Raw genomic sequence first — 18154 nt, forward strand, 5'->3', positions numbered from 1 at the left:
TGTGTCGTTGTACCCTGATGTCAACCACTGGTGTGTCGTTGTACCCTGATGTCAACCACTGGTGTGTTGGTGTACCCTGATGTCAGCCACCGGTGTGTCGGTGTACTCTGATGTGTTCCCTGTACCCTGATGTCAACCTGCGGTGTGTTTGTGTATCCTGATGTTAACCATCAGTGTGGCGGTGTACCCTGATGTCAACCACTGGTGTGTCGTTGTACCCTGATGTCAACCTGCGGTGTGTCGGTGTATCCTGATGTCAACCACTGGTGTGTCGGTGTACCCTGATGTCAACCATCGGTGTGTCGTTGTACCCTGATGTCAACCTGCGGTGTGTCGGTGTATCCTGATGTCAACCTGCGGTGTGTCGGTGTACCCTGATGTCAACCATCGGTGTGTCGGTGTATCCTGATGTCAACCATCGGTGTGTCGGTGTATCCTGATGTCAACCATCGGTGTGTCGTTGTACCCTGATGTGTTCCCTGTACCCTGATGTTAACCATCGGTGTGTTGGTGTACCCTGATGTCAACCACTGGTGTGGCAGTGTACCCTGATGTCAACCACTGGTGTGTTGGTGTACCCTGATGTCAGCCACCGGTGTGTCGGTGCATCCTGATGTTAACCATCGGTGTGGCGGTGTTCCCTGATGTCAACCACCGGTGTGTCATTGTACCCTGATGTCAATCAGCGGTGTGTCAGTGTACCTTGATGTCAGCCACCGGTGTGTCATTGTACTCTGATGTCAACCTGCGGTGTGTCAGTGTACCTTGATGTCAACCTGCGGTGTGTCGTTGTACCCTGATGTCAACCAGCGGTGTGTCAGTGTACCTTGATGTCAGCCACCGGTGTGTCGGTGTACCCTGATGTCAACCTGCGGTGTGTTTGTGTACCCTGATGTCAACCACCAGTGTGTCGTTGTACCCTGATGTCAACCTGCGGTGTGTTTGTGTACCCTGATGTTAACCACCGGTGTGTCGATGTACCCTGATGTCAACCACTGGTGTGTCGTTGTACCCTGATATCAACCACCGGTGTGTCGTTGTACCCTGATGTCAACCACTGGTGTGTGGTTATATCCTGATGTCAACCTGCGGTGTTTTGGTGTACCCTGATGTCAACCACTGGTGTGTCGTTGTACCCTGATGTCAACCACTGGTGTGTCATTGTACCCTGATGTCAACCACCGGTGTGGCGGTGTACCCTGATGTCAACTACTGGTGAGTCGTTGTACCCTGATGTCAACCACCAGTGTGTCGTTGTACCCTGATGTCAACCACCGGTGTGGCGGTGTACCCTGATGTCAACCACTGGTGTGTCGTCGTACCCTGATATCAACCACCGGTGTGTCGTTGTACCCTGATGTCAACCACCGGTGTGGCGGTGTACCCTGATGTCAACCACTGGTGTGTCGTTGTACCCTGATGTCAACCACCGGTGTGGCGGTGTACCCTGATGTCAACCACTGGTGTGTCGGTGTACCCTGATGTCAACCACCGGTATGGCGTTGTACCCTGATGTCAACCACTGGTGTGTGGTTGTATCCTGATGTCAACCAGCGGTGTGTCAGTGTACCTTGATGTCAGCCACCGGTGTGTCGGTGTACCCTGATGTCAACCTGCGGTGTGTTTGTGTACCCTGATGTCAACCTGCGGTGTGTTTGTGTACCCTGATGTCAACCTGCGGTGTGTTTGTGTACCCTGATGTCAACCTGCGGTGTGTTTGTGTACCCTGATGTTAACCACCGGTGTGTCGATGTACCCTGATGTCAACCACTGGTGTGTCGTTGTACCCTGATATCAACCACTGGTGTGTCGTTGTACCCTGATGTCAACCACTGGTGTGTGGTTATATCCTGATGTCAACCTGCGGTGTTTTGGTGTACCCTGATGTCAACCACTGGTGTGTCGTTGTACCCTGATATCAACCACTGGTGTGTCGTTGTACCCTGATGTCAACCACCGGTGTGGCGGTGTACCCTGATGTCAACCACTGGTGTGTCGTTGTACCCTGATGTCAACCACCGGTGTGTCGTTGTACCCTGTTGTCAACCACCGGTGTGGCGGTGTACCCTGATGTCAACCACTGGTGAGTCGTTGTACCCTGATGTCAACCACCAGTGTGTCGTTGTACCCTGATGTCAACCACCGGTGTGGCGGTGTACCCTGATGTGAACCACTGGTGCGTCGTCGTACCCTGATATCAACCACCGGTGTGTCGTTGTACCCTGATGTCAACCGACGGTGTGGCGGTGTACCCTGATGTCAACCACTGGTGTGTCGTTGTACCCTGATGTCAACCACCGGTGTGGCGGTGTACCCTGATGTCAACCACTGGTGTGTCGGTGTACCCTGATGTCAACCACCGGTATGGCGTTGTACCCTGATGTCAACCACTGGTGTGTGGTTGTATCCTGATGTCAACCAGCGGTGTGTCAGTGTACCTTGATGTCAGCCACCGGTGTGTTGGTGTACCCTGATGTCAACCTGCGGTGTGTTTGTGTACCCTGATGTCAACCACCAGTGTGTCGTTGTACCCTGATGTCAACCTGCGGTATGTTTGTGTACCCTGATGTTAACCACCGGTGTGTCGATGTACCCTGATGTCAACCACTGGTGTGTCGTTGTACCCTGATATCAACCACCGGTGTGTCGTTGTACCCTGATGTCAACCACTGGTGTGTGGTTATATCCTGATGTCAACCTGCGGTGTTTTGGTGTACCCTGATGTCAACCACTGGTGTGTCGTTGTACCCTGATATCAACCACTGGTGTGTCGTTGTACCCTGATGTCAGCCACCGGTGTGGCGGTGTACCCTGATGTCAACCACTGGTGTGTCGTTGTACCCTGATGTCAACCACCGGTGTGTCGTTGTACCCTGATGTCAACCACCGGTGAGGCGGTGTACCCTGATGTCAACCACTGGTGAGTCGTTGTACCCTGATGTCAACCACCAGTGTGTCGTTGTACCCTGTTGTCAACCACCGGTGTGGCGGTGTACCCTGATGTCAACCACTGGTGTGTCGTCGTACCCTGATATCAACCACCGGTGTGTCGTTGTACCCTGATGTCAACCACCGGTGTGGCGGTGTACCCTGATGTCAACCACTGGTGTGTCGTTGTACCCTGATGTCAACCACCGGTGTGGCGGTGTACCCTGATGTCAACCACTGGTGTGTCGGTGTACCCTGATGTCAACCACCGGTATGGCGTTGTACCCTGATGTCAACCACTGGTGTGTGTGGTTGTATCCTGATGTCAACCTGCGGTGTGTCGGTGTACCCTGATGTCAACCACTGGTGTGGCGGTGTACCCTGATGTCAACCACTGGTGTCGTTGTACCCTGATGTCAGCTACCGGGGTATCGGTGTACCTTGATGTCAGACACTTTTAGTTATGTTCATTGGAATAAATTATTTCCTTACCAAACTAAAAGCTAATCATTTTTGACACGGGTTGTGAAGCTGTAAATTGGACTAACAGTGTTTCCTCTGGAATGTTTAACAGTGATCAAAAACAGTTCTGATTGTTCAAAACCTTTTCAAGTGTTACATTAGCAAAAAGTAACAGTGGTGATTCTGGGAAATGATATAGGTCTCCAGCAACATATGCTTGTCTTAAGCGGTGAAAAGGTGGATTGGGTGGTCAGTGTTGGTGGTCAGTTGCCTGTCACAGTATCCCAATTGAGTTGATCTGTTTACCAGTTGGTGCTTTAACACCAATTATTATTCATGTGTGCAGGCAGTGGTGATTCCTTGACTGAGGAGGTTAATCAAGTCTTTTGAAATGGATATCGTGCTAATTAGTGAATATTTATGATAACTGGGACCTTAGCCTGCAGACTTCGTTAGGAGGACTTTCTATTCTTTGAACTGATTGGCTTATCTCCCCCAGATTTCCACAGGGTCCTGTCCTTAGTCATGTAAGTAGGAAACAGGATTGGACAAGGGTTGTGAATCTCCTCCTGAAGCAGAAAATTGGACTAACAGTGTTTCGCCTGGAATGTTTAACAGTAAACAGAAAGTTCTGATTGTTCATAACCTTTTCAAGTGTTTCATTAACAAAAAATAACAGTGGTGATTCTGGGAAATAATATAGGTCTCCAGCAACATATGCTTGTCTTAAGCGGTGAAAAGGTGCATTGGGTGGTCAGTGTTGGTGACTTGGTGGATTGTTGATTGCCTGTCACAGTATCCCAATTGAGTTGATCAATACTCGGATGTCACTTCCTGGATTGGGGGCGGTCGGGTAGCCTAGTGGTTAAAGCGTCTGCTCGTCACGCCGAAGACCCGGGTTCGATTCCCGACATGGGTAAATGTGTGAAGCCCATTTCTGGTGTTCCCCGCCGTGATATTGCTGGAATATTGCTAAAAGCGGCGTAAAACCATACTCACTCACTCACTCACTCACTTACTGGATTGTTTGGTAAAAGCTGTATAATCTACAAACTGGTTGGAATACAAGAGTACAGCAGCGTTCCTCAAAAGACAAACCCGTTGAAGAAGATTCACAGGACCTCATGCCAAAAGGGAGTTGATTCCCCAACTGGAGAGGCCAGCTGTAACACCTCATCATACATGACAGCAGGAATGGTTGCTGATCACAGTACTTACTGCCTGAAAAACTAAATGAGAATAGGACTAGGCGTGCCTTTCTTGGAAGTAACACTTTTGGATAATGCTTGGTTCACAACCTGCTGTTGGTGCCTTCTGTTGGTGCCTTCTGTCACCAGTGGCAGATACAGCAGTCGACCTGTCTGTCTGTAGATGGACCGTACAGTGGCAGTACAGCAACACGTGTGTCCGGCCCTTTTGTTTGTAGGTGGCCTGACAGTGGCAGTTCAGCAACATGTGTGTCCGGCCCTTCTGTCTGTAGATGGACCGTACAGTGGCAATTCAGCAACACGTGTGTCCAGCCCTTCTGTCTCTAGATTGCCAATACAGTGACAGTTCAGCAACACGTGTGTCCAGCCCTTCTGTCTCTAGATGGCCCGTACAGTGGCAGTACAGCAACACATGTGTCCGGCCCTTTTGTCTGTAGATGGCCCGTACAGTGGCAATTCAGCAACACATGTGTCCAGCCCTTCAGTCTGTAGATGACCCGTACAGTGGCAATTCAGCAACACGTGTGTCCGGCCCTTTTGTTTGTAGGTGGCCTGACAGTGGCAGTTCAGCAACATGTGTGTCCGGCCCTTCTGTCTGTAGATGGACCGTACAGTGGCAATTCAGCAACACGTGTGTCCAGCCCTTCTGTCTGTAGATGGCCGTACAGTGGCAATTCAGCAACACGTGTGTCCAGCCCTTCTGTCTGTAGATGGCCTGTACAGTGGCAGTACAGCAACACGTGTGTCCAGCCCTTCTGTCTCTAGATTGCCAATACAGTGACAGTTCAGCAACATGTGTGTCCAGCCCTTCTGTCTCTAGATGGCCCGTACAGTGGCAATTCAGCAACACGTGTGTCCAGCCCTTCTGTCTGTAGATGGCCCGTACAGTGGCAATTCAGCAACATGTGTGTCCAGCCCTTCTGTCTCTAGATGGCCCGTACAGTGGCAGTACAGCAACATGTGTGTTAGGCCCTTCTGTCTGTAGGTGGCCAATACAGTGGTAATTCAGCAACACGTGTGTCCAGCCCTTCTGTCTGTAGATGGCCCGTACAGTGGCAGTACAGCAACACATGTGTCCAGCCCTTCTGTCTGTAGATGGCCTGTACAGTGACAGTTCAGCAACATGTGTGTCCGGCCCTTCTGTCTGTAGATGACCCGTACAGTGGCAATTCAGCAACACGTGTGTCCGGCCCTTTTGTTTGTAGGTGGCCTGACAGTGGCAGTTCAGCAACATGTGTGTCCGGCCCTTCTGTCTGTAGATGGACCGTACAGTGGCAATTCAGCAACACGTGTGTCCAGCCCTTCTGTCTCTAGATGGCCCGTACAGTGGCAGTACAGCAACATGTGTGTTAGGCCCTTCTGTCTGTAGATGGCCCGTACAGTGGCAGTACAGCAACATGTGTGTTAAGGCCTTCAGTCTCTAGATGGCCCGTACAGTGGCAATTCAGCAACACGTGTGTCCAGCCCTTCTGTCTGTAGATGGCCCGTACAGTGGCAGTACAGCAACACATGTGTCCGGCCCTTCTGTCTGTAGATGGCCCGTACAGTGACAGTTCAGCAACATGTGTGTCTGGCCTTTCTGTCTGTAGATGGCCCGTACAGTGACAGTTCAGCAACACATGTGTCCGGCCCTTCTGTCTGTAGATGGCCCGTACAGTGACAGTACAGCAACATGTGTGTCCGGCCCTTCTGTCTTTAGATGGCCCGTACAGTGGCAATTCAGCAACACGTGTGTCCAGCCCTTCAGTCTCTAGATGGCCCGTACAGTGGCAATTCCGCAACACGTGTGTCCAGCCCTTCTGTCTGTAGATGGCCCGTACAGTGGCAGTACAGCAACACATGTGTCCGGCCCTTCTGTCTGTAGATGGCCCGTACAGTGACAGTTCAGCAACATGTGTGTCTGGCCCTTCTGTCTGTAGGTGGCCCGTACAGTGACAGTTCAGCAACATGTGTGTCTGGCCCTTCTGTCTGTAGATGGCCCGTACAGTGACAGTTCAGCAACACATGTGTCCGGCCCTTCTGTCTGTAGATGGCCCGTACAGTGACAGTACAGCAACATGTGTGTCCGGCCCTTCTGTCTTTAGATGGCCCGTACAGTGGCAATTCAGCAACACGTGTGTCCAGCCCTTCAGTCTCTAGATGGCCCGTACAGTGGCAATTCCGCAACACATGTGTCCAGCCCTTCTGTCTGTAGATGGCCCGTACAGTGGCAGTACAGCAACACATGTGTCCGGCCCTTCTGTCTGTAGATGGCCCGTACAGTGACAGTTCAGCAACATGTGTGTCTGGCCCTTCTGTCTGTAGGTGGCCCGTACAGTGACAGTTCAGCAACATGTGTGTCTGGCCCTTCTGTCTGTAGATGGCCCGTACAGTGGCAATTCAGCAACATGTGTGTCCAGCCCTTCTGTCTCTAGATGGCCCGTACAGTGGCAGTACAGCAACATGTGTGTTAGGCCCTTCTGTCTGTAGGTGGCCAATACAGTGGTAATTCAGCAACACGTGTGTCCAGCCCTTCTGTCTGTAGATGGCCCGTACAGTGGCAGTACAGCAACACATGTGTCCAGCCCTTCTGTCTGTAGATGGCCTGTACAGTGACAGTTCAGCAACATGTGTGTCCGGCCCTTCTGTCTGTAGATGACCCGTACAGTGGCAATTCAGCAACACGTGTGTCCGGCCCTTTTGTTTGTAGGTGGCCTGACAGTGGCAGTTCAGCAACATGTGTGTCCGGCCCTTCTGTCTGTAGATGGACCGTACAGTGGCAATTCAGCAACACGTGTGTCCAGCCCTTCTGTCTCTAGATGGCCCGTACAGTGGCAGTACAGCAACATGTGTGTTAGGCCCTTCTGTCTGTAGATGGCCCGTACAGTGGCAGTACAGCAACATGTGTGTTAAGGCCTTCAGTCTCTAGATGGCCCGTACAGTGGCAATTCAGCAACACGTGTGTCCAGCCCTTCTGTCTGTAGATGGCCCGTACAGTGGCAGTACAGCAACACATGTGTCCGGCCCTTCTGTCTGTAGATGGCCCGTACAGTGACAGTTCAGCAACATGTGTGTCCAGCCCTTCTGTCTGTAGGTGGCCCGTACAGTGACAGTTCAGCAACATGTGTGTCTGGCCCTTCTGTCTGTAGATGGCCCGTACAGTGACAGTTCAGCAACACGTGTGTCTGGCCCTTTCGTCTGTAGGTTTACTGTACAGTGACAGTTCAGCAACACACATGTGTCCGGCCCTTCTGTCTGTAGGTTTACTGTACAGTGACAGTTCAGCAACACACGTGTGTCCGGCCTTTCTGTCTGTAGATGGCCCGTACAGTGACAGTACAGCAACATGTGTGTTAAGGCCTTTCTGTCCGTAGATGGCCCGTACAGTGACAGTACAGCAACACGTGTGTCCGGCCCTTCTGTCTGTAGGTTTACTGTACAGTGACACTACAGCAACACACGTGTGTCCGGCCCTTTCGTCTGTAGGTTTACTGTACAGTGACAGTTCAGCAACACACGTGTGTTCGGCCCTTTCGTCTGTAGGTTTACTGTACAGTGACACTACAGCAACACACGTGTGTCCGGCCCTTTCGTCTGTAGGTTTACTGTACAGTGACACTTCAGCAACTTAAGTTGCATATGTGCCTTGTCAGTGTGATATGTGACTTTAGTTCATAAATGCTTATTGATGTTTCCTTGAACTGTTTGTCTAGCTTTGGCTTAGGCAGGATGGAAACTAATGTGTACAACATTGTCGGGTACAGGCTTGTGGAGACAGGCTAGATGTCATGTTTATCAGCAGAACACCAGGCATGCTGCCAAGTCTATCAACATTCCGAAATAAGTATCTGCATTTTCTTCAAGCAATCAACTTTTAAAAGAATGGATAAACAGTCCCATGATTTTACAAGAATAGTTATGACCCTGATGACATATCCCTCTCCTTATTCCAGGTTTTCACATTTAGAAGGTGTTTCAACCTTTGATGCGTATGTTTAGCTATGTTCCTGTCTCAGTCTTAAAAAAATGATATAAAGTTTCATTTTTGCAATATTTACTTGTCCAACTTGCTGTAGGATTGGGATATGTGATTGTCGAGCTGTCTGTGGGGTAGACACTTGGGGAGACATGTGATAGTGCAGCTGTAGCCATGATGTAGATAGAGAGATATGTGATAGTGCAGCTGTAGCCATGGGGTTGACAGAGACTATTGATAGTGCAGCTGTAGCCATGATGTAGATAGAGAGACATGTGATAGTGCAGCTGTAGCCATGATGTAGATAGAGAGACATGTGATAGTGCAGCTGTAGCCATGGGGTTGACAGAGACTATTGATAGGGCAGCTGTAGCCATGATGTAGATAGAGAGACATGTGATAGTGCAGCTGTAGCCATGATGTAGATAGAGAGACATGTGATGGTGCAGCTGTAGCCATGGGGTTGACAGAGACTATTGATAGTGCAGCTGTAGCCATGACGTAGACAGAGAGACATGTGATAGTACAGCTGTAGCCATGGGGTCGACAGAGACATATGATAGTACAGCTGTAGCCATGGGGTCGACAGAGACATATGATAGTGCAGCTGTAGCCATGACGTAGACAGAGAGACATATGATAGTGCCGCTGTAGCCATGACGTAGAAAGAGAGACATATGATAGTGCAGCTGTAGCCATGGGGTCGACAGAGAGACATGTGATAGTGCAGCTGTAGCCATGGACTCGACAGAGACATGTGATAGTGCAGCTGTAGCCATGGGGTCGACAGAGAGACATATGATAGTGCAGCTGTAGCCATGATGTAGATAGAGAGACATATGATAGTGCAGCTGTAGCCATGGAGTCGACAGAGACATGTGATAGTACAGCTGTAGCCATGGGGTAGACAGAGAGACATATGATAGTGCAGCTGTAGCCATGACTTAGACAGAGAGTTGTGATAGTACAGCTGTAGCCATGGGGTAGACAGAGACATATCATAGTGCAGCTGTAGCCATGACGTAGACAGAGAGACATGTGATAGTGCAGCTGTAGCCATGGAGTCGACAGAGACATGTGATAGTGCAGCTGTAGCTATGGGGTCGACAGAGAGACATGTGATAGTGCAGCTGTAGCCATGCATTAGAAGGGGCATCTCCCTCAAATCCCCAGACTGTTATGGCTATGCAGATGAAACTGATAGCACATGAGGAATATTACCACTGCCTAGGCTGTTTCCATATCTGGGGATCACTTCTAGCTGCAGTGGGGTGGACCATAACCCCATCATGTGGGTTGAGGAGGTAGAGGGTCTGTGCAAGCTCATGTCTGTCAGCTATATGGTGTGATATGTCATAAATTAAACTATCCTCCCTTGCCACTTGTTAGTGCCAGCAATTTATGATGCTTGCCTACTTTGGCATTGCTTTGAAGATTAATTTGCCAGTTGAAAATGTACAACATGATATGTGATGTTTATCCTGAAGAATTATGTGTATAAGGGGTATGAAAGTAAATAAAAGTAGACTTCAAGTAGATCAAAAGGTAAGTGGTTGTTCCAAATTTAGATAGAAGCAAATTTAATAATCTTACCTTGCTTTCAGTCTTGATTTAAAAACATCTCAGTTGTTGGTAGAGTTTGTCAAGGTACAAATCCACTTAACTTGGGAAACATAGCAGAGTTTCTGGATTGGTTAGCTTGTTTTCTGTAAACTCCTCATTCATTGTGACATCCAGCAAACCTGTTGTTACCTGGGAATAGCTAAACTAGATGCTAGGCATCATCACTCGCTGGAAGCAGCGAGCCATATACCTGTTGCTGTAGTGAGGACCAGGATCTGAACCCAGGCAGTACTTCCCACTACAGGAGTGGCGTGTATCAGCAGGTGGCAGTGGAGTTTAATCTCCATACCTCAAGAGGGAAATTCACCTCGTGGCTAGATTAGCCAGGCCAGTCCTATCTATGTACACAACTTGTCGCTTCGATCTCACACACTGCCTGCCTGGACACAGTCTCGCACACACATACAGTGAGTGAGTGTCCCAGTCATCTGTCGCTGCCTCTCTCTGCCAGCCTGCTGTGTGACAGTGGGGCCAGCCAGCAAGCCAGCCAGTGTTGCCTCTCCCAGGTGTAGCAGACAGACGTTGTGTGCCGCGGGGACTGTTGTTACTGTTGGAGGAGGAGGATACAAGATGGCCAACTTACAGCCTATGCTGAGCCGATCTCGTAGGCCGTCACATGCAATAGAGGAAAAAGTCGTACAGGTAGTAGAATCTCATATACACTTCTCACTGTGAACATGGCAGCCCACCACATGTTACCAAATCTATCTTAATTCAATCATTACTGAGGAGAACTAAATTGATTGTATTTTTAATGTGTAAAGCTGTCGTTTTGTACAAGAACAATATTTATGTGTCTCATTTTATAAAGTGATACACATATTGATTACACTGTCCTATATGGGAGACAGATGCTGTGAACTTTGTCCTGATGACTGTATTGTTTGTACACATGCTGGTGCTGTGAGAGGACATTCAGTTCTCAGTGAATCCCCTCTCCAACGGGAATAGCAACATTGGACTGCCCTGACTTTCCTAGCCGGTCCTTCAGCCCCTCACTGTGGAGACATACGGTTTTCCCATTACAACATGCTAGTGAGTGAGCCACTGCAGCAGTCATAGTGTCTGGTGACTCGCAGTCAGAACACTGTCAGCTGTGTCACACTGACACAAACAAGGACACCAAAATGTTCCACTCTGTCACAGATGTGTCATTGGTCATCAGGTGATTGTATAGAAATAAACACTACATTCATGCTCAATTTTCCCCGGTCTGGGTAACAGGTACCACATGTAACTCCACATAAGACGTACTCCTTCTTTACAATGTATTGGGGATATTAACTGCACACAAACATAGGCACACAGGCACACCTACTCTCACACACACCATACACGCACACAAACACACGCACACAAACACACGCACAGGCACACCTACTTTCTCTCACACACACATACACAGAGGCACACATACACATGCACACACAAACACGCACATGCACACCAACTTAAAGACACACAGGCACAGGCACAGACACCTACACACACACTTTGTAACTTAATATGAACAGAAATCCGTTAAAAGGAAACTATTTCATGTTTATGAACAGTTGTCATGCCTGGTTGAATCTGACTGCAAACGTCATGTTTAATCATGGATAAAGTTGCATTAATGCTTAATGAATGTTTGTCACAGCAAGAAATACACAGGGTTTGTGTTCGTCTACAAAATGGCTTCATTCATTTGACAAAAATGCAGAGCTCAAATTGATGTGACCTTGTGTAGACAGTAGGCTTGACTGCCTGTGCCATTGACATGCCAATTCACAGAAAATCTAGGATCTTGTTTTGACATTGGACTGTCAGCGGGTCAGTAATGTGTGGTCAGTAGACATTCAAGAGTTTCTCATCCATTGCCCAGCTTGACATAAGGCAGTGTCATGTAACTATAAACACATCCTCCTCTCTAACAGTATAATCATAGCAATATTTGTATTCTATTGTGTATGTTAATGTTTAATTAGTCATGTTCATGTTTTGAACCCTGCCCCCTGTGGGTGTTTATGTACAATAAATATTCTTCTACTTCATCTGGTGCCTAACCAGTATAAGAGGAACCAAGTTTGTATCACAAAGGTATTTGTATTATTTTGTAAAATCTCCAATCTGGTCAAAATTGACATGTGGTCTAATGGATTGACAGGCACTGGCTGTAAATAGGACAGAGGTATGTGATGGAAGAAGTAAGGCAGGGGTATGAGATTACTGTATTCGATGTAATAAGCGCCCCGCTCTAATAAGCGCCCATGGCGATATTTGTTAATATTTTTGCTAGTGAACAATCCCAATTAGCACCCTTCCGTTTGATCAATGATCAATGTACATAAGACATTTATTATTTATTTGTGTATAATACGCACTTGTGTGTTATATGCACCCTTAATTACGGGCAATTAAATTCTTGAAAAATATATCTGTCGTGTATAATATGCACAGACTTTTCTTTTGTATCATTTCAGGCTGTCAGCATAAACCACAAAATTTACGATCTTTCAACTCTTTCACCAATACTCTAATAAAACAATTTGGAGCACCCTGGGCGGTCATTACGTCGAATACGGTACTTGATTTTCGCATACTTTCTGGGGGCACTGGGGAAGCCTAGTGGTTAAAGCGATCAGGGTTCAAATCCTTACATGGGTACAATATGTGAAGCCCATTTCTGGCGTCCCCCAACCGGGATATTGCTGGAATATTGCAAAAATCAGGGTTAAACCATTCTCACTCACTTACTCACATACTTTCTGTGATTTTCATAGTGTTTCAAGGTTATGGCGTGGACTCCAACAACTTAACTATCAAAGTCTTCAGTGCCTTATCCCAACAATTCTTTTGTATCAAATAATATGAAAAGTGTCTTTTGAAAATGTTAAAATACAAGATTTCCCTACCACATAATCCTTCAATTTGGAGGTATGGAACATTTCATTCCACTGAATAGGCCTTTACAGCTTAAAAGGAGAATTTTAAAAGTTTTACTTTTGCCAGGTAATAATTGAGTTAAAATTGATAGTTTTTGACAAGCTACATGAAGTTAGATGAGTCACGTGGTGTTAATTTTCCAACATCAGGAGTTAATTGAGGAGTTGGACGGAGGTGATGTGTGAGTACTTTATGTATGGGAATGATCAGCAAGTAATGTAGTCTCCATGTATAAGCTGCCAGGACTCCAATGTGGCTGTGATGAGTGCTGAAGAGGCACCTCAGGTTGAAAGATAAAGGGAGTGATTGAGAAGCAACAGGAGCTGGAAAGTCTTCTTCACTAATTTGATTGTATGTGTTTCTGTGACAGCCTCCTTGCATTAGGGACTGACGATGATAAGGATGGATTACGGTTAATTGTGTTGGGGACGGAACTAATAGTCTGACATATCACAAAGATCAATGTGCCCTTTTTATTCTGAATCTGTCATTTTTCAAAGAAATGTGCCATTGGCTGTGTTTTAGCGGTGTCTTATCCAGTACTGTGGAAGCAGACAGTAGGACAATAGCTATATGGTGGTCTTCATAATGATGTGTCTTACAAGTACACTGTTGTTTCTCTTAGGGCAGTGACCCTCCGTGCATACAGTATTATTCCGGCCTACAGGATCCCGGCAGTAATAATTAGCTCACAGTAAGAGTGGAGAGTGACTGAAGGTTTTTGTTTAATATGTGCCACATTTATAATAATTCAATTTTCAATTGTTTGGGGTGGTAAACTATAAGATGCAGCAGATCAGTTATGAGGATGGGGTGGTATTTCTTTTTTATCAATGATTGAATAAAAAGAGATGACCCTTTCCAAATATATGCAGATATGTATGCTTGTCTTTTTTACAATTATTTTTACAAAATTCACAAAATTGTTACATATGAAAATGATGAAAATATCAGAGCTAGAGATAAGCTGTGTATTTGTGTAAAAAACGCATTAAATAAACTGAAATACGCAGACAAATAAAATCCATATGTATCAATTACACAGCAAAAACTAAAAACACGCTATTGAAATAAAATTAATGTGTATATTATAACTATTAGATAAAACAATTACGTATTTTAAAACTGTTAGGCTGATAGTTATACTCAATCATTTATCTATCGCGAAATTCACTTACCGACAATTACATTCGGAAAAGCTTGTGCGACAACCATAATGATACTTAGATTCCATTTGAAAAGCACATCATGCCTAGTCAATGTACATGTTGTTTCTTAAACAGTCGCTGATTGGTGATTTTAAAAAAGCGCCTTTCTTACAATGCTAAGATTTGCAAACAAAAATATGCTTCCCGGAAAGGGAGTCACAAGCAGACAAAGACGGGTATACTAATATTAACATAGTTTTAAATCATTGAAGGGGATTGTTACAAAACAGGTTGTAAATTAAAAACCCAACTGTCAAGAAACAGGTAGGTAAAACATATTTGAATACCTCTAAGAATTGTGGATACCCAATCAAAATGAAACCCATGGGTAAAATACCCAAATAGCCAAAAGCTTATCTAGAGCTCTGAAATATGGATGTTACTTAGCCAATTGTCCTTGAGTTTCCCTTTCCCTGAACATGCCATGTGTTTTGTGTGAAGTTGAAGTAACACGTTTGTAGTTGGCGCCTTCAGATGTCATCAAACAACATCACTGTAATGTTAATCACTATGAGGCATGCATAAATGTAATGTGTGTAGTGTTGTGTTTTGTGACTTGTATCAAATACTTTGGTTCGTTCGTTAGGGGATTTAACGTGCGCTTTCCGCATGTAATAAATTACATTAAGCGTATCTCGCACACGGGGAAGCACTTTAACTAAATAGGAAAAAAAGCGTAATGAATAAATAAGAAGTGCGACCCAAAAAAATGTAAACTAAGTAAACCTAAAAATTTAATCTAGGGGGGTGGGTTTGGCTGGGTGGGGTGGGGGTTGTAAAAGAATAATAATAATGTGGAAAAGTTGGGCTTGGGTGGGGGGGGGAGGGGGTCAAGCGTGGGAAGGCACAGCGTCGGCTGGCGAGCTGGTGTGGCGAAGGAAGTTACTGCTTCTTCCCAGCCAGGAGCCTCCTGGCTAGGTCGAGCTCTCCTGGAGGAAGAGCTCGGAACAGTGCGGTGGTGAGGCGGGCGGCGGCGGCGTTGGTGATGAAGAGCGGGCTGACTGGGAGATCACAGTCGACCAGGAACTCCGAGAGATCCTGGTTGCTGTGGATCTCGTGCTCAAACCTTTCTTCACCCCAGTACTGCACCAGCACCAAGGGTGGGCGTGGGCGGTTGCTGGGGTAAATCTTGCCGCTCTCATTCTGGTAGCAGGGGTTAGGGTGGACCTTGTGCTGCTCCAGGATGAGGTCTGCCTGCTGTGCAAGGTGGGCACGGACGTCTACCTCAACATCTTGTTCCAGAACCGGGTCGGTTTGGACTTGGCTGGTGTTGAGGGAGGGGCCTGGTGTTGTGGCGGTCTGCGTTTCCGTGGTCTTGCAGGTTGGAGGTGATGGGAGGGAGGGAAAGTCAGGGGAGAAGATACTTTTCCTCTTTCTCTTTTTCCTCCCGTGGCCAGTCCCTACCGGTGTGCGAAAGGGCTCCTCCCCTCTGGATTCGAGAGGAGCGAGTTCCAGTGCAGCTGTCAGGGGCGGAGGGGTGGTGGGAAGGCTCTCCTGGATCTCCATGGGGGTGATTGGTGGAGCCTTCTTCACTGTAGGCGGCCTGGCCTTCTGTACCGGGCGTGGTGCAGCAGGGGTAGGGGCAGGGGTCTTCTTCTCCTTAGGCTTGGTCTTGGCCGGAGCCTTGACCAGAGGCCTTTTGGCCTAGGTCAAAGGAGATGGAGAGGGTGGATGAGTTGGACTTGTACGAAGTCCGGAGGGAGTAGTCCCCAACCCTGTAAGCCAGCAAGGGCTCCAGGATGGCAACTAGCTCCCTAGGTAGCGATAGAGCGATATCTCTCATGGTAGAGCGTGGGTTGCGAGCTAGGAAGGACACGTCTGCACGGGGCGAGTGTCCAAGCCGAGTGTATCAAATACTCAGTCAGTCAGACTTGGAGATTTTACGTGCGCTTTCCGACTAAAGCGTATTTCGCACACGGGGAAGCACTTTATACTATTGGGGAAAAAAAAGCGTAATGAATAAATAAAGAAGTGTGACCCAAAAAAATGTAACTTTTACAGGACTAATCTAATAAAGCTGCAGGGGGTGGGGGTTGGCTGGGTGGGGAGAGGGTGGTAAAAGAAGACTGAATAATATGGTAAAAGTTGGGCGTGGGTTGGGGGGGAGGGGGTCAAGCGTGGGAAGGCACGGCGTCAGCGGGCGAGCTTGTGTGGCGACCAGAGGCGTTTACTTGAGAGCGCCGGTGAGGAGAGTGGAAGCGATCTTGCATTCTTCCCGGCAGATGCCTGGGAAGAGTCCGTCGACGAGGCGGGCGGCCATGGTGGCGACGAAGTTGTTGGAGTAGACAACATCGCTGTTTTCCAGGAAGTCCTTGAGGTCCTGGAAACTGTGGATCTCGTGTTCGAAGCGTTCGCCCTCTATGGTCTGGACCATAACCATGGATCCTGTTGGTTGGTTTCCCGGAGGCGGGTGGGGGCAGGTGCTTGAACAGGTCCATGACTCTAGCCGCTTCCCGGGTAAGCATGAGGCGCGCGTCCTCTGGCTTCTCCTTTGGCACCTTGACCGGGTTGGTCTGGGTGTGGCTGTCGCGGAGAGGAGGGACTGGTGGAGTGGCGGTCTGGGTGTGGCTGTCATTGAGTGCAGGGCCTGGTGGGTCGGCGGTCTGACACTCTATGGACTTGGTGATTGTAGGAGCTGAGAGGGGTGAAGCGTCTGGGGAGAATATGCTTCTCCTCTTCCTCTTCTTTCTCCCGTGTCCTGTCCCCTCAGGCGAGCGAAAGGGCTCCTCCCCTCTGGATTCGAGGGGAGCGAGCTCCGGTGCTGCTGTTGGGGATGGAGGGGTAGTGGGAAGACTTTCCTTAATCTCCAGGATGAAGACAAGCTCCCTCGGTAGTGACTTTGAGAGGTCTCTCATAGTCGGCTTGTAGTTTTGAGAGCTCAGGAGGACGTGTTTGCAGGGCGAGTGTCCAAGCCGAGAGATCAAATACTTACTTACTTACTTACTTATATTGGAGATTTTACGTGCGCTTTCCGACTGCAGCGTATTTCGCACACGGGCCCGGCCAAGCCATTTAATGTGTTTCCGAAAAAGGGGAAAAAGTTGTTTGGCAATCCAGTAGGGGTGTTTTAGTGGTTGCTTATATAGAATTTTGGAAATTTTGAGATTTGGAAAAAATGCCAAGAGGGTTTGGGGGGCGAACTAAGGGACCTGAATATGGAAGTTTGTTAGTTTGATTATGTGGTTTGGTGTTGGTAGTTTATTGGGGTTTTTTTAAATGCGATTTATTAGTCCTGTTTTGATTAAGTATATGCCTAAGGCTTTGAATTTTTCTATTTTATTTTGTGGGTTTAGGATTGCTTCTAGAGTAAGAGCCTTATTTAGATTTAGGGTGGTTTGTAGTGTAGTTCGGTGTGTTAGGTAGTGGGTGCAGTGTATGACTGGGTGTTCTGGGGTTTCTTGTTGTTTGCAATGTGGGCAGATTCCTGTTGCTATCAAATACTGTAAATCTTGAAATTATATACAAAGGCTGACCCAAGCCAAAAGTGTGACTCCCCCCACCTCATGCCCATTGGAATGATAAATATCCTTACCTTAATTCAGTCAAACAGGAAATAGTACCGCTTATTAGCACTTAGTAAAACACTTCTGTAATAACAATTAACAGTGTTTTTTTCTAAAGACAACATGCAGGTTATATGTTTATTTTGCTGACTCAAAGACAATAAAATAATTGAACCAACAACAGTTCACTGATTGGAGTGGTCAATGATGCCTAGTTTGACACGAGTGGGTAGAACTCTTGACCCCAGCAGTGATAACTAACCGGATGTCTATTGTGTAATTCCTATTATTTAAATGACATTTTTATATACTTGTTACAACGGCTGCTCAATAAACAGTGTT

At 47.4% G+C, this 18154-nt stretch overlaps 1 protein-coding gene and 1 long non-coding RNA gene across 3 annotated transcripts in view; one reads left to right on the forward strand and one right to left on the reverse strand.

The window, feature by feature from the left end:
• Positions 1-18154, reverse strand: part of LOC124117094 — a 60825-nt gene that overhangs the window by 6211 nt on the left and 36460 nt on the right. The gene's annotated exons all lie outside the window — the stretch shown is intronic.
• The window catches only part of LOC124117092 (adenosylhomocysteinase-like 1), a 121659-nt gene continuing 113684 nt past the window's right edge, over positions 10180-18154 (forward strand). Inside the window, exon 1 of the mRNA XM_046478810.2 lies at positions 10180-10818. Coding sequence (XP_046334766.1) covers positions 10747-10818 — 72 coding nt within the window. The 5' untranslated portion in view covers positions 10180-10746. The remainder of the gene's footprint in view (positions 10819-18154) is intronic.

The sequence above is a fragment of the Haliotis rufescens genome, unplaced genomic scaffold, assembly GCF_023055435.1.
Source record: "Haliotis rufescens isolate VD_foot unplaced genomic scaffold, xgHalRufe1.0.p SCAF_22, whole genome shotgun sequence".
NCBI classification, from domain to species: Eukaryota; Metazoa; Mollusca; class Gastropoda; order Lepetellida; family Haliotidae; genus Haliotis; species Haliotis rufescens.